The sequence below is a fragment of the Oncorhynchus mykiss genome, chromosome 24 (genome assembly GCF_013265735.2).
Source record: "Oncorhynchus mykiss isolate Arlee chromosome 24, USDA_OmykA_1.1, whole genome shotgun sequence".
Lineage (NCBI taxonomy): Eukaryota > Metazoa > Chordata > Actinopteri > Salmoniformes > Salmonidae > Oncorhynchus > Oncorhynchus mykiss.
In genome coordinates, this window is record NC_048588.1 from 6,016,026 (window position 1) to 6,033,822 (window position 17,797).

Genomic DNA, 17,797 nt, shown 5'->3' on the forward strand with positions numbered 1-17,797 from the left:
GTGAGAGCACTGTACTGATTTAGAAGTCTTAAGGGGTGTTTCTTATTTTTCCTGCCCCACGGCAAAAATAGCCAGCGAGCTCAGTTCCATCCACCTCTCTTTTGAAGTTCTTACCGGCACTCACACAGTGGATTATTCCACAAGCCTATAACGGACGGACGGAGAGAGTCGTTAAAAGACAGAAATGTATCTATTGATTTGTTTTGTTTTTTATATTCTGCCACGGCCCTTTTCGACATTTCACTGTGGAAAGATTCTCTGTTAAAGGAGCCCCATTAGTACTTAATTAACTTCCGGCCTTTCCCTGAGGATGGATTAAGAAAAAAAAGACACGTAGGAGAAGTAATTTGCTGTTAATTATGCAAAAAGCACATGGATGCCTTTGGTTTATGGCACTGCAAAGTAATCGGAATGCGTTTTTTAATCAATTAGGCACACATGAGTCCTGCTCTGTGTGGACTGACAGTTGTATTGAATTTGGGAGGTGGCAATGGGAGGATGGAGGGATGGAGAGAGGGGAATGAAAGGATGAGGGGGCTGAGGACAGCTAATATACACTCAGACAAATGAACATTGTTTTGAAAACAGGAGAGGATTGGGACGGTATGAGCTTTTCTTTCAGTCTCTTTCTTCATTCTTACATCAAGTCGACTGCCTTCTCTATTTTCCCTCTCTCTGTCCAATTTTTTTCTCCAGATATCACTACCTAATTGCCTTTATGTTTGTCTGGCCTCTTCGGAGACTTATATGAGAAGAGGACCATCCTATATCAAAGCCATTATAGACAGCATGTGGTAGGGAGGTTTCAGCACACACTGACATCCATGATCACACACACACACACGCGCGCATTAGAGTACACACATGCACACGAACCCACACAGTTCTCCATGTCCCCATAACCCTTCCCGGCCCCTGTGCCTGTAACATCCATATTCCCATCTCTAATGTGACAAACTGGTGACAGGAGATGTGGCAAGGTCAGGTCTGACCGTGTCAGGGAGGGCTCCTGCTCCTCATTCACCATCCCCACCACCTCCTCCCCCATGGCATACAGAGGACCCAGCCTTCCCCTGCATGTCCATCAAAGCCACACCAGAGGAGGTGGATAAGGACACATCTGAAGATACAGTATATTGGAGCCTATTATTTTTTGACCCGGGCGACCTCCCTTTTTATACCTAGACTGTATGCTAGGCTCAGAGCTAATGAAATGGCTAGACCCATCTGTGGGCGTCTAGCGACCTCCACTCATCCAGAGCATCCACTAATGATGAGTGTATATGCACTTTGGCGAACAGAACAGATTCGACATCAAAACTATTCCCCCTAATTAGTGAGATTTCACCTTTCTTAGTATTCTGATCGTCTGTCTTCTCTTTTCTTTTTTTCTTTCAAGGAAATGCTTCACGGAATTAAAATTCACACCAAATCTAATTGTATTCCTCACATGCTTCGTAAACAACAGGTGGAGACCAACAGTGAAATGCTTACTCACGGGCCCTTCCCAACAGTGTAGCGAGAGATGAAATAGAGAAATAGTAGAAAAATAATAACACGTAATCATAATAGCAATATCTCACCATGAAACGTTTACTTCATAGTAAAGCACCAGACCATAATGTGACCCTGAATTTATGGGCGGAAGATATTCTGCATGCTCCATAAATGTATTATGATGTGTATAGGAGAATACAGTGGATGAACAGCATGCCAAGAGAAGAGTAATGGTAGTAAGACAGTTTAATAGAAACAGCAGGTTTAACCTGTGGATAAGGCAGGGTAGAGGAGGGTATGCTAAGACAGTATGAATCCCGTCGTGCAAGGGTAGAGGTTGACCCCACTGGCGCCTGCGTTTAGAGGAGAAATGTTTAATGCACACACTGTCACCCACGCTGTCACCCCTTGGGCACACCGCACTTTCAAATTCCGCTCTGTGTCTCCTCACCTCGGAGCCCCCGGGTCCCTATGTCCCTATTGATAAATGGAGCACTTTGGCACGCCGGGGTAACAGCAAACACACACATACACACATAAACACGCACACTCACCTTAGCCCCTGTGTGGTCTAGCGTTTGTGAGACAGAAAGTAAACCTGTCAATGGAGAGAGGAAAATGAGAGGAGAGGAGGAGCGAAGGTGTGAATGTGTGTCTGTGTGTGGTTGGGGTAGTCACGGTTAAATGTAATCTCCAGGTACTGAAAGTATAGGTGTTGAGTTCAGTACCTTTGTGGGAGCTCAGTTTTCAACAGTTTTCAGATTACTGCCAGAATGTTCATTCTATCAATAACCTTGTTTTCTCTCAAATGTTCTCTCTCTCTTCTATCTCTGTCTCTCTCTCTCTAGGATGATCCCTGCGTCTCATAAGTTCTTCCTACTCAGTGACCTGGCCTCTCAGCGGGACTATGACCTGTGCGTGCTGGCGGTGTACGACGACGGCGTCACAGCCCTAACCGGCACCCGCCTGGTGGGCTGCGTGGCTTTCACCACAGAGCGAGAGTACCGCCAGTGCCGCTCCCTCCACGACCAGTTCCTGGGCGGCACCATGATCATCGTGATCGGCGGTATCATCGTGGCCTCCGTGCTTGTCTTCATCTTCATCCTCCTCATGAAGTACAAGCTGCACAGCAACCACTACAAGCAGAAAGCGGCACATGTCAGCAACGTGTGCTCTCAGACCAACGGGGGCCAGGCTGCAGGCGGGGGAGGCGCTGCCATCCCACCCTCCTCCTCTTCCTCAGGCTCGACCAATAGGCCCATGCCTTCTGGCCCAGTGGACAGGGTAGGGCACGACGGACCCCATCAGGCCTCGGAAGGGGGCTTCGGAGGGCCCTTGAAAGGGACCACGGTAGTGGACTTGAACCCAGAGTACGGGAAGTCAGTGAAGGACGAGGATGCTATATCACAATAACACAGGATCTGGGACTGCCCCAACACCACCCACTTTTTATTTCCTGGTGCTGGGGTCCCTCTGCCTTAACAAGGATTATCTCGTGTCCAAGGTGGGTGATTCCTGTCAGACAAGGCTGGGGTTAGAGCTGACGTGTATTCATTAACAATTCTGCAGACAGCTTCTGTAAGAGCTTACAGATTTGTGTGTGTGTGTGTCTGTGTGTGCTTGTGTGTGTGTACATGCTGTGTTTATTCCTGTAAGTGTAGGTGCATCTGCATGCAGTGTCTATTTCGAGGGGCAGTACTTATGCTGCATAATCCTTGCCTCTTTAAATGAAGCGCAGTAAACAGTGCAGTGAGCCGGTCCTATTGAGCTGCAGCGGTGGCTGCAGACAGACAGGTAGGCTTTGCTGGTGCCCCACGCCAGGCCCCCAATGCTGATGGGAATAGGCAATCATCATAAAATCACACAGCACATAAACACTAAAGGAGGGCACGCCGTGCTCACTCGCTCCATGCCTCCTTCCTTCCCTCGCTGCCCGATGGGACTTCCCCCACTCTCTGTTTCCATGAAACTAATCATAGCTGCCTCCGCTGGCCCTGAGGTATTTGCTGTAAGTTTAATATCCGCAGTATAGCACAATCTTCTCTACATCTGCGCTCTCCAAATACAAATGAACTGAGCGGGGCCCGGGGCTGCTCTGTGGTGTTTTGAACACCATCATCGGTGTCTCTGCCGCCCACCAACAACATCACGTCGTCCCGCGCATTAGCACACTTAATTGTCTAGTGAGGGTGTAATCTTTGGGGTTTCCTAAGGCATTTGTGTTATTCTGAATACTTTTTGGAGGGCAAACTACAGACTGTGTCAGTATCAACTGGAATCAGAACCTGGTTGGATTAGAAAAGGCAAATGGCAGCTACATGCATAATAGCGACCCCTATGGGTATGATCAATTAGGCCGTTGGTAATGTTAGCCTAAGGCAGCAGTTCCCAAACTAGGGGCCGCGACCCCATGTGGGGTCATGCATGATGTGAAAATGTTGTCGCAGGAGAATTTCAAAAATGCTGAAGAAAAATTATATATACACTACCGTTCAAAAGTTTGGGGTCACTTAGACATTTCCTTGTTTTTGAAAGAAAAACACGTTTTTTTTGTCCATTAAAATAATATAAAACAGATCAGAAATACAGTGTAGACATTGTTAATGTTGTAAATGACTATTGTGGCTGGAAACGGCTGATTTTTTTAAGAAATATCTACATTGGCATACAGAGGCCCATTATCATAAACCATCACTCCTGCATTCCAGTGGCGCATTGTGTTAGCTAATCCAAGTCTATCGTTTTAAAAAGCAATTGATCATTAGAAAACCCTTTTTCAATTATGTTAGCACAGCTGAAAACAGTTGTGCTGATTGAAGAAGCAATAAAACTGGCCTTCTTTAGACTAGTTGAGAATCTGGAGCTCAGCATTTTTGGGTTCGATTACAGGCTCAAAATGGCCAGAAACAAATAACTTTCTTCTGAAATTCATCAGTCTATTCTTGTTCTGAGAAGTGAAGGCTATTCCATGTGAGAAATTGCCAAGAAACTGAAGATCTCATACAACGCTGTTTACTACAAGTCCTCAACTGGCAACTTCATTAAATAGTACCCGCAAAACACCAGTCTCAACATCAACAGGGATGAGGTGACTCCAGTGGCCTCCATCATTCTTAGATGGAAGAATTTTGGAACCACAAGGACTCTTCCTAGAGCTGGCCGCCTGGACAAACTGAGCAATCAGGGGAGTATGGCCTTGGTCAGGGAGGTGACCAACAATCCAATGGTCACTTTGACAGAGCTCCAGAGTTCCTCTGTGGAGATGGGAGAACCTTACAGAAGGACAACCATTTCTGCATCACTCCACCAATCAGGCCTTTATGGTAGAATGTCCAGACAGAAGACAGTACTCAGTAAAAGGCACATGACAGGCCACTTTGAGTTTGCCAAAAGTCACCTAAAGGATGCTCAGACCATGAGAAACAAGATTCTCTAGTCTGATAAAACCTGAATGCCAAGTGTCAAGTCTGGAGGAAACCTGATACCATCCCTACAGTGAAACATGGTGGTGGCAGCATTATGCTGTGGGGAGGTTTTTCAGTGGGGACTGGGAGACTAGTCAGGATCGAGGGAAAGATGAACGGAGCAAAGTCCAGAGAGTTCCTTGATGAAAACCTGCTTCAAAGCACTCAGGACCTTAGACTGAGGCAAAGGTTCACCTTCTAACAGTTCAATGACCGTAAGTACACAGCCATGACAATGCAGGAGTGGCATTGGGACACGTCTCTGAATGTTCTTGAGTGGCCCAGCCAGAGCCTGGACTTGAACCCGATCAAACATCTCTGGAGAGACCTGAAAGTGCAGCGAGCATGAATCCAGAGCATGAATCGGCATAGGGGATGTTCAGTGTGCTGTGTAGCTATATTGACAAAAAAACAGATTCCATATGGGATCAAATGGTGGTCTTTTGCACAGATAGGGCTCCATCTATCCAGGGACGGCAGGCAGGCCTCTGCACGTTAGTTATGTATGTGTCTCCGTCTGCCATATGGACGCATTGTATGATACACCGAGAGCAACCGAGCACCGAGCTGAGCACCGAGCTTTGAGATATAATGCAACAGGTAACTTCGATTGTAAACAACATCAAACCACATCCACTGTGCGCACACCTGTTCACAAAACTATGTGGAGATATGGGATCAGAGCATGACAATGTTCTGTTTCACACCGAGGCTTGGTGGTTATCAAGGGGGAGTGTTGGAGAGAAAAAAATTGCGTTGAGAGAGGAACTGGTTTACTTTCGGTGTAATGAAAATGAAATAACAGAAAACAGCATCAGTAACTGTCCCACACCAGTGATGAATGCTCACCTCCAATGCTTGGAAGAGCACTTTGGGATGGACCTACTTCCCAATCCATTTGACTGTGATCCTCGCTCAGTTGACAGTCTCACAGCTGATCGAGCTGTCATGTGACTGAATGCTGCAGGCAATGCATTCACAGGTAACTACAGAAGAGTTTTGGTTCCTGACTCAAAGGGAATACCCTGCCGTCTCCCTCTGAGCATTAATGCCACGTTCAAAACAACTGCGTGCTCGGAAATCTCAGACTTCTGACTTCAGTGCGTTCAAGACAACTGGGAACTCGGAAAGAAACGAACTCTGACTGGGAAAAATAATTTTGAACAGTTATCCGACTCGGAATTCTAACTTGGGATCTCTGGCTTCTTTCTAGAGCTCTGACTTTCTGACCTAAAGATCACTGACGTCATGATTTGACCTCGTATTTTCCTGAGTTCCCTGTTGTCTTGAAAGCATCATAAAACTCATGGTAGGCTACTCTTCGCCAGCTCATATCTGCGTGAAGCTGGTTTCAGTGCTCTTGTCTGCATTACAACCAAATATCGATCCAGGTTGGATGTGACAGCAGAGATGAGATGAGCACTGTCGACCACGCCCCCTGACTTTAAAAAGCTCTGACACGACATGCATCAAGCACTCTAATTAGTGGTGGTGAGATAAGGGACATTATGTCAGACTCATTTGCAATTGACTGCCCCACATTAATAGTATGTGATGGTATATAAATTACAAAGTTATTTTAAAATACAAAGTTCTCATAGATGAGGAAAATTAATGAAACATAATTCTAGCCCGGTTATGGATCGTAACAATACAAAAAAAAATAATAGCTTTTGTATATATCTTCACATATAACTAATTGGAACACACAAGCACTAATTCAACATGGTGAAGATAAAAACTATGTAAACAGAAGGCCCAGTATGTGTGGATGGTGTGGTGTGTGTTATGTTTTATTTTATTTGTTATGTTTGGGACAGTTGAGTGAGTGAGTCATGAAATAGTTGCATATCCCAGAACCAATGGATTGCTGTGAGCCGGGGCATGAGAGAGCTTTCAATGTTGTTCAGATGATGGATATACTTTTATAATGAATTACAGTGCCTTGCGAAAGTATTCAGCCCCCTTGAACTTTGCGACCTTTTGCCACATTTCAGGCTTCAAACATAAAGATATAAAACTGTATTTTTTTGTGAAGAATCCACAACAAGTGGGACACAATCATGAAGTGGAACGACATTTATTGGATATTTCAAACTTTTTTAACAAATCAAAAACTGAAAAATTGAGCGTGCAAAATTATTCAGCCCCTTTACTTTCAGTGCAGCAAACTCTCTCCAGAAGTTCAGTGAGGATCTCTGAATGATCCAATGTTGACCTAAATGACTAATGAGGATAAATACAATCCACCTGTGTGTAATCAAGTCTCCGTATAAATGCACCTGCACTGTGATAGTCTCAGAGGTCCGTTAAAAGCGCAGAGAGCATCATGAAGAACAAGGAACACACCAGGCAGGTCCGAGATACTGTTGTGAAGAAGTTTAAAGCCGGATTTGGATATAAAAAGATTTCCCAAGCTTTAAACATCCCAAGGAGCACTGTGCAAGCGATAATATTGAAATGGAAGGAGTATCAGACCACTGCAAATCTACCAAGACCTGGCCGTCCCTCAACTTTCAGCTCATACAAGGAGAAGACTGATCAGAGATGCAACCAAGAGGCCCATGATCACTCTGGATGAACTGCAGAGATCTACAGCTGAGGTGGGAGACTCTGTCCATAGGACAACAATCACTCGTATATTGCACAAATCTGGCCTTTATGGAAGAGTGGCAAGAAGAAAGACATTTCTTAAAGTAATCCATAAAAAGTGTTGTTTAAAGTTTGCCACTTGCCACCTGGGAGACACACCAAACATGTGGAAGAAGGTGCTCTGGTCAGATGAAACCAAAATTGAACTTTTTGGCAACAATGCAAAACGTTATGTTTGGCATAAAAGCAACACAGCTGAACACACCATCCCCACTGTCAAACATGGTGGTGGCAGCATCATGGTTTGGGCCTGCTTTTCTTCAGCAGGGACAGGGAAGATGGTTCAAATTGATGGGAAGATGGATGGAGCCAAATACAGGACCATTCTGGAAGAAAACCTGATGGAGTCTGCAAAAGACCTGAGACTGGGACGGAGATTTGTCTTCCAACAAGACAATGATCCAAAACATAAAGCAAAATCTACAATGGAATGGTTCAAAAATAAACATATCCAGGTGTTAGAATGGCCAAGTCAAAGTCCAGACCTGAATCCAATTGAGAATCTGTGGAAAGAACTGAAAACTGCTGTTCACAAATGCTCTCCATCCAACCTCACTGAGCTCGAGCTGTTTTGCAAGGAGGAATGGGAAAAAATGTCAGTCTCTCGATGTGCAAAACTGATAGAGACATACCCCAAACGACTTACAGCTGTAATCGCAGCAAAAGGTGGCGCTACAAAGTATTAACTTAAAGGGGCTGAATAATTTTGCACGCCCAATTTTTCAGTTTTTGATTTGTTAAAAAAGTTTGAAATATCCAATAAATGTCGTTCCACTTCATGATTGTGTCCCACTTGTTGTTCATTCTTCACAAAAAAATACAGTTTTTTATCTTTATGTTTGAAGCCTGAAATGTGGCAAAAGGTCGCAAAGTTTAAGGGGGCCGAATACTTTTGCAAGGCACTGTATACATCTTATTTATTTATTGTCCTATCATGGTCGAACAGTTTTAAAATAAATTATACATTTGATTTATTTATTGTCCTATCATGGAGAACTACATTTGTTAAATAAATTATATCTAATTATGTATTTATGATCCTAATTTAATGGTATGGTCCACAACCCTATACCCTAGACACCCACCTGAATGGCCCAGATACTAAGGAGAAATCCCTAACTGTTTTATGGGCCTGCTGTAAGTGGGCTGTATGCAGCCAAAATGCGGTCAGAGACCAAGAGCAGCACTGCCCCCTCAAGATTCTGAGCCTGCTTGGCAGGGTTGGTCCTGCAACGCCAAAGCCCCCTAAAGTGAGAGCATACTATACAAGAAAATTCTCAAAGCTGCTAATGAGAATCTTAACGACCTTGTACCTAGCCAGTGGGGATTCCGGTGGGGTGCCCCCACCCAGGCAGTGGCAGTGCTGGCAACACTAGCTGCAGTATCCCATGGGGAGGGGGGCCACACTCGGACATTCAGAGAGGGGGTATATTATTGTGACCCTGGTGGCACAAAATCACAAGTCTGACTGCATGGAGATGCTTGGGAATATGGTCAATATGGGTGACCGTATTGTGGGTGTTTTAGGGAAAAGGTGTACATTTGACCTCCATCATCTAGGATGTGACAATGGTTCGTAAAATCTCTCAATTTCTGCCCATTTTTTTTTTGCACAGTCTTGCAGGCCTTCTCATGCAGCTGCAACAGTAAGTGCATTTGTAAATCAGGACCTTTCTTGAGTTGGGCTCTGGGATGGTGCAACTGTTGAGAATGTGAGTTTATGGTTGTGTGGGGGGAAAGGGTTGAGTGTGTGTGGGTGTATGTGTGTATCCCACAACTGTTGCGAAGGAGTAAAATATGTTAGGGACAATACAGGATGATCCACAGCTATATATAATACAAATCGGGGTTAGGGCGATGGAAATGCATTTGGAAGTTGATAAACTTCAATTCGGTAAATGGCACTGTGTGCTCTTTTCGAAGGATGGATCCCAGTATGTTCAGGGCTATGGGATGCGAGGGGTCGGAGGTGGTCTGTCGGGCATTGGGATGACGGCCCAGCTCGGGATGAGGAGGGCTTTTAGCGGGTGGAATGGTGGGGACCAATTGGAGGTTTACTTAGTAGCAATGCAAATATCATGGTACAGCTATATAGACACTCAATCATCATGTTACTTTTTAATGGTACGTTTACAAACATATTTTGATAAATAGAATTGAAAGTTGTGTCTCATTATGGTAAGTGGTGAAATAAGTATAGCCAGTTACAATTGTAATGGAAAATAATAAGAAAAGACGATCAGTATTTACCTGGCTAAAAGAGAAGGAATATAACATATATTGTTCACAGGAAACCGATTCAACAATCGTTGAAAGTTTTGTGGAAAAAGACCTGGGGGGGGGCGAAATATATTTCTCCAATGGGCAAAGAAATTCAAAAGGGGTGATGGTTTTAATTAACAGTAATTTTGATCTAAATGTGCAAATTGTCCAAACAGATTATCAAGGTAGATGGATTATTTTAAATATGTTATTGGACAATAAACAGATATGGCTTATTAACCTATACGTTCCGAATAATGATGATCCAAGCTTCTTTGAAAATATATATACGAATTTATCAACTCTACAAGCAACACTAGACTCTATTATTATGGTGGGAGATTTTAATACGGTCTTAAATACCTCTATGGACCGGAAAGGAAATCACACTACAAACTATCACCCTCAGGCACTTAAGGAAATCATGAATGTCATGGAAGAATTTACAACTGACTTTTTCAGACATAACATAGGTACAGCAAATCCCCTTATTGTATGGGACACTTTTAGGTGTGCCTTTAGAGGCCATGCAATTCAGTACTCATCAATAAAACAAAAGCAATTTAGATCAAAAGTGTCCATATTAACAAAGGAAATTGAAGGACTAACAGTACAGTTAGATAGCAATAAAAACGGTACCATAGTGGCACAGAATAAGTTAGAGGAAAAACTAAAAGAAATGGAGGAACTTATTCAAGAAAGATCCAGTGTAATAGATTATAAAAAATAAAGCGAACTGGATGGAATATGGGGAAAAATGCACCAAATTATTTTTCAATCTTCAATATAGAAATGCTACCCAAAAAATGTATTAAAACTTGCTACAAATGATGGAGCCACACATGATTCACCAAATGATATTTTGAAAGAGGAAGTAAAGTACTTTAAGAATATGTTTTAGTTTCAGGCTCCTCCATCTCCACTAACTGAAACTAATTGTATGTATTTTTTTCCTAATAATATTGTAAAATTAACATCTGTACAGAAAGACTCATGTGAAGGCCAAATTACAGAGGAGGAACTGCTTGATGCAATTGGGGCCTTTAAGAATGGGAAATGTCCAGGGCTGGATAGCATACCAGTGGAAGCATACAAAACTTTTTTTTGATATACTCAAAGGACCATTATTAGCATGTTTTAACCACTCCTATATAAATTGTAGATTATCAGACATGCAACAAGAAGGTCTAATATCATTGTTACTGAAACAGGACCCAAGTGGTATATATAAAGATCCAGTCCATTTAAAACATTGGAGACCTCTTACACTTCAGTGTTGTGATGCAAAAATCCTAGCAAAATGCTTGGCGCATAGAATTAAAAAAGTATTGTCAGATATTATTCATCCTAATCAGTTTTTTACATGGACGATACACTGGAGATAATAAAAGGCAAGTGCTGGAAACAATAGAATACTATGAAATATCGGGGACACCAGGCCTGGTTTTCATAGCTGATTTTGAAAAGGCTTTTGATAAAGTACGACTGGAGTTTATACATAAATGCCTAGAATATTTCAATTTTGGGGAATCTCTTATAAAATGGGTTAATGTATAGTAAACCTAGGTGTAAAATAATAATAATAATAATAGCTACATCTCAGAAAGTTTTAAACTCTCTAGAGGAGTAAAACAAGGTTGTCCACTATCGGCATATCTATTTATTATTGCCATCGAAATGTTAGCTGTTAAGATTAGATCAAACAATTATATTAAGGGATTAGAAATCCGTGGCTTAAAAACGAAGGTGTCGTTGTACGCTGATGATTCATGTTTTCTTTTAAAACCACAATTCGTCTCTCCACGGCCTCATAGAGGATCTAGATACTTTTGCTATTCTCTCTGGATTAAAACCAAATTATGATAATATTACGTATTGGATCACAAAAAAAAATGCACATTTTACATTACCATGTAGTTTACCAATAAAATGGTCTGACGGAGATGCGGACATACTCGGTAAAAAAATAAAAAAGCTCTGACGAAGGCCGTGTGGCCGATACGTAAGCTTATTAAAGATCGGTAATACTATCAAGAGCAGTGTGCGGTTTCCTTTTTCCTTCGACATATTCGGTATACAAATGTCAAAAGAAAGAAATGATCTCACTCCAATACATTTTTATAGAAAGTTAGCAAAAATCTTGCTACCAATGGAAAGGAAAATACCTGTCTATTTGTGGAAAAATCACCCTGATTAACTCTTTAGTCATATCACAGTTTACCTATTTGCTTATGGTTTTTCCTACACCTAGTGATCTGCTTTTTAAATGATATGAACATAAAATATTCCATTTTATTTGGAACGGCAAGCCAGATAAAATTTAAAGGGCCTATTTATATAACAAATATGAATTCGGAGGGCAGAAATGATTAAATATTAAAGCATTAGACCTCTCACTAAAGGCATCAGTCATACAAAAGGTATACTTAAATCCAAACTGGTTCTCTAGTAAATTGGTAGGAATGTCTCATCCTATGTTCAAGAATGGCCTTTTTCCCTTTAATCAGATTACACCTGCTCACTTTCGATTGTTTGAAAAGGAAATAATCTCCAAAATATCTTTATTTTTTAAACAAGCCTTAGAAAGTTGTTTGCAATTTCAGTTTAATCCACCTGAAAAGACAGAACAAAAAATACAACAAATATTGTGGTTAAATTCAAATATACTAATTGATTTAAAAAAAACTGTATTTTTAAAAGAAATTATTTAAAAAGGTATAATTTTTGTGAATGAAATCATAAATAGGACTGGTGGAGTTATGTCGCACATGCAGCTAACACAGACATATGGAAATGTCTGCTCTACCCAAAATTACAACCAATAAATTGCAGCATTACCACAAAAATGGAAGAGGCGAGTAGAAGGGGAAAAAGTAAGGACCTTGTATGTCGGCCCTGTATTAAGGAACATAAATGGTTAAAGACAAGTGTGATAAATAAAAACATATACCAATTCCATTTAAGGACCAAAATACTGACAGCTGTGCCATATAAATTGCAAAAGAGTTGGGAAGAGATTTTTGATGTACCCATTCCATGGCACATGGTTTATGAATTGATATGCAAAACAACGCCGGATGCAAAAATTTGAATTTTTCAAATTAAATTACTATACAAAATTCTTGCAACTAATAGAATGTTATATACATGGGGGATACACTCTTCCTAGCTCTGCAGATTCTGCTGTCAGGAGGCAGAGTCATTAGATAATTTATTTTGGTATTGTCCATGATCCAGGAATGGCTGAAGAATTGCAACATTTGCCTAGAACTAACACTGCAGATAGCAATACTGGGTGATTTGAAAAGCCAAAGTCAATCAATCAATAATATAATAATTATTTTAGCAAAAATGTTTATTTTGAATTTACAATCCGTAGAAGCTATGAGAATAGAAAGGTTCAATTCGTTTGTGAAGCATCACAGCACAGTGGAAAAATAGATGGCAAATAGAAATGCAAAATGGATGATGTTGAGAGATAGATGGGAGGGGTTGAATGGAGCTGAAGGGTGGGACTAATAGCAAGATAAAACATGTAAAACCTACGGGGTCTGTAAATGTATATAGGTTCAGAACTTTTGTGAAATAGCACAATTACAAATAGAAATCAAACTGGATGGACATCAGAAATAGAGGAAGGACTAAAAGCAAACAAAAAATAACTATTGTAAAATAGAGTGTGTCTGTAAAATGTGTATAAGGTGTATAAATTGAAGGTAAAAGCCGAAGTGTTTATTAGTTTACTCCAATTGAGGGATCGGTGGTAGGGTTAGTGGGGAATACTAATAAAGGTATATTCTTTAAAAAGTATGTATGTCTATATAGGTATGTGTATGCATATATGTGTACATGTATGCATGCATGTATGGATATATATATTTACCCCAAAAATATATGGGGGATTGGAAATGATGCAGACAATTACATTGATGGAACCAATATTCTTTCCGCAATATTAAGCTGATCCACCCCTTAAAATAAATATATATATCTTTTTTTTTTAAATTAAAAATGTAAAAAATAGTATGTGATGGTGAGTTGAAAAGACAATCAGAAATACTGTTAGAATGTTTTTCAATTGAATGCCATAGCCCCAAGTAAAAAAGTAAACATTGACTGTTAATTACAATTTTTTTCACATGGGTGAGAATTTTCAGATGAGGTCGTGGGCCAAAAGGTTTGTGAACCCCTGACCTAAGCTAAGAGATTATCAATATTACGATCACTGTCTTCATTTACCACATGTAATAGTTTGCATAATGAGTCATCAACAGCTGTAGCAGTGAAACAATCCATGCAGCTCTCAATTGGGATCAATTGGTTTTGTTGTTGAGCAGTTTATGAGTCCTGGTTGCATTACATATCCATTCAGGAGAAATATATATTTTTGTCTCAGACGGCCGAGTGATGGTTACATATGGTTTACAACCCTATCGATCATCGTCTTACTTCTTGAAGAAGACAGTTTAGTTGGCTCAATTAATGGCCATTTGTCCCGGTACCGTGTGTGTTTATAGCTGTGGGCAGCAGCAGGCAGTGTTCTCCCTCTGTGACAGGCCTGGATGAGGTAGATGAGGTTGCATCCTTCCTCAGCCTCAGTATTCAACATTTAGCTGTGAAATACTCTGTGTTTGCATCCATAATTCATCTAGGAGCATCAGACAGCCAGCGAGGAGATGACAGATCACTCATTGTGTCGCTCTCACAGCGACGCAATGAGGCTGACAGAGTTACCGGCGACAGGAGGGAGGGAGAGCGGTGGAAGGAAGAGAGAGAGAGAGAGACGGGGGAGAGAGATACAGATGTAGGGGAAGGGGAAAAAAGAAAGAAAGAAAGAAAAAGATCAACAGAGTCAAGGAGGACAAAGACAAAGAGAGAGAGATCGATGGGGGTGTACAGAGGGAGAAAGGCATGGAGGGCTTGAAAGAAAAAGAGTGAGAGAAAGAGGTAGGGATGGAGAAGAGAGTGAAAGAGGGTACAGAGACAGTGAGAGAGAAAATAAAGCTGCACAGGAGAGAAATAGGTAAGGAAGTGCAGATTTAGAGCTTGTTCTAATAAAGAAGTGTAGGAAGGGGGGGGGGTCTGAGAGGAGAGGGGATGGGGTGTCAGCGGGAGACGTGATCAGCAGCTACTCACCATTGGTGGGGCACTGCTAAAAGTAGGACGCAACCTCCCCCCGCCCCGTCTGTGCTACCAGGAGAGGAGCAGACCCTTTCCCCCTTAGACTGCGGCACAAGCAGCCATGCTATGGAAGTATGTGTGCATTACATAATTGGGCCGTCTCCATACCGTAGCATATCAACCCTCTGAAAATAATTATCTTGGCAGATTTATTAGCATTAGCATTGCTTTGTATGGAAGAAAACGACTTTCCAAATCAGTCAGCGAACCAGGTTCTTAGTGAAGCTTTGCGGTGGTCTCTGGTGGTCTTTTATCATCTCATTTTGAACAAGACATATGTGTAAGACACTGTCAAATACTGGTAGTTGTGTGGGCTGGGGCGATATAGCGGTTATTGCCATTGCCTTCTGATCATACAGATATCCCAGTTCTGGAGTGGGTTTGGATCTGGTCCATACTATTCTAGCACACCTTCTTACCCTCCTTACTTTCTTGTGTCTCTTCACTGTCTAAAAGGAACTGGTAGGTGCAGCCACCTAGCCAGATGTGATATTCATATCTACAGACTTGTACCCCCCTGGGTCAGGTAAGACATATGGAAACTTTACAGGTATTCTTAGCTCAGGTGAGAGTTTTATGAGGTTGGTGCACTGATTCCTGTGTCCTGTCTCTTCCAGATTTGCACATCACCCATGCTCGTCCTCTGAGGTGGAGGGATGGAGAATGGAAAGGTGAGTTTGGGGACAGAGAGCTATGCATTTGAATGCTATATTAAAGTTCTACATAGAGATGGGGAAAGTATGACGTTACGCAAGTCTGCTTCAAAGGGCGATTGAGAAGGGAATAAGGGACAAGTAGACCACAAATAGTATATTTTCACTGAACTTTCCTGAAATGTCACGTTTTTACCAACATTCTGATGAATGTAATTGTCCTTCTATTGCATTAGATGTTCTAGTAGACAGCAGGTTGTGTCACTACTTAATTATATTTATTATAATTCTCTCCTCCAGGTGAAGTCCCCCTGGTTCAAGGAAGTTGGAAAAACACAAAATAATAAATATGAAGCCAAGAACAGCATTGGGAGCAGAGATGGGGTGGATGCCATGGAATCGCTGTGCTCTGTCACTTATGCAATTCTATCCGGAACTGGGATGTAATCCAGCCCTGTGGAGTGGAGGGAAATGTTTTCCAAAACCTGGGGCTTCTTTTACTGCGTGAGGAATGAATTGACCTTAGCCCAGACGCCTAACATTCCTTTCGGGAATACTTTTTGGGATTCCCATTGAAATTGCCTACTACAGAGGAACACCCTTGGATGGTTTTGATGATGTATTGTGGGTTTCGTAGTAAAGCTCCACTCTCCCTTAACGATCGGTCATTTGCCAAAGGAATACAATAAGAGGAAAAGGCAATACAGTGTTTTGTTCTCCTCCCCGAGGGCCTTGGAAGCGTTAGCACACAGCGATGTCGCGTCGATGCACCGATATCAAACGGTTGTTCTTTGATCTCTTAGGGCACTTTATAATCTTTATAATCCTATCTTGCTCTCTTTCTCTCTTTCTCTACACCCCCCCCCCCCCCCATCTCTCTCTCTCTCTCTGTCTATATGGACAATTGAATAGTATATTCATCAATTAAGAGATCAGATACATCCATTTTGGATGATGGTGAAAACAAATCATATTATTTGGCCATGGATATCCCAACTTGGAATAAAAACATGGGCTCTCAAGATGAGGTCAAAATAAGAACCTGGATCTGGTTTGGTTTGATTACATGCACTTACAGCACAAGTATTGCGTTTTGGTTTGATGGTGAAATGGTGAGTTAAGTTTCATTCTGACAAAAGAAACCGACCCTATTGTATAACACTTTCGATATGGAAAAGATGGACACAATGATCAGATACAATTTTACCCTTACTGTTGACTGTGTATGTATTTGTATGTGAGATATACCTTCGATTTTCTCTGATTTGATACCCATATTTCCTTTGAATTATGAAACAACAATAAGAAAAAAATATGTGAGATGGAATTGTATGCTTTCATAGGTAAAATATGTGGATTTATAAAGAAATAAAATTATTTTTCTTGAAGCTGTGCAGCAACATTATTCACACAATTTCTGAAGCTAATCATATTCATAGATTAATAATTGCATTGTTAAGTGTCCAACATATTTTACATGAAGAAAATGCGTTAGAAGCAGTGAATTCATCAGCTTTGTTGGTCAGTTTTGAACCAAACTGACCTCATGACAATGTAATGACAGTTACAGAAGTATGGTTTTGCCACTAAGGGTCGCCAGAGGCTTTTTTTAGTGACGTTAACCAGTCCCCCTCAGCTCAGTTCAACTCAGACATAGATTAGTCTGGAAAAGACATCTGAGAAGCAGGCGTCTCTATCTTGGTTGAGTTCATTGTTGCCTGTACAGCGGTATTTCTCAGCAGTTTAGGCAAGATATATACAGGAATACTACTTGAACCCTGTGCCATGAAGTTGTCCTTACTTACACTGTCACAGTTTTGTCTAAAACATGGGACGTGACATGTTAACAACAGAGTAAGTAACAGGGATATAGATGTTAGTGGTTATATCATAGCCAGACACCCCTAATCTCTGAGACCCTTGTACTTTCCACAGACTCTGTTGACATGATTAACTGTAGGTGTTCTTCTGCTTTCCAGCCTGTGGTCAGACAGTCCATCTATGCCATTGTTTAAATATGCTGTGTCATTGTGCTAGGCAAATGTCCATGGGCAAACCATATATATATATATATATGCAGTATGTGTT

At 41.4% G+C, this 17,797-nt stretch overlaps 1 protein-coding gene across 1 annotated transcript in view; it reads left to right on the forward strand.

The window, feature by feature from the left end:
• Positions 1–17,097, forward strand: part of LOC110503581 (leucine-rich repeat and fibronectin type III domain-containing protein 1-like protein) — a 158,638-nt gene extending 141,541 nt beyond the window's left edge. Inside the window, exons 4-6 of the mRNA XM_021581986.2 lie at positions 2,346–3,001; positions 15,674–15,727; positions 16,010–17,097. Of these exons, the coding sequence (XP_021437661.1) occupies positions 2,346–2,910 (565 nt within the window). The 3' untranslated portion in view covers positions 2,911–3,001; positions 15,674–15,727; positions 16,010–17,097. The remainder of the gene's footprint in view (positions 1–2,345; positions 3,002–15,673; positions 15,728–16,009) is intronic.
• The last annotated feature ends 700 nt before the right edge of the window (positions 17,098–17,797 follow it).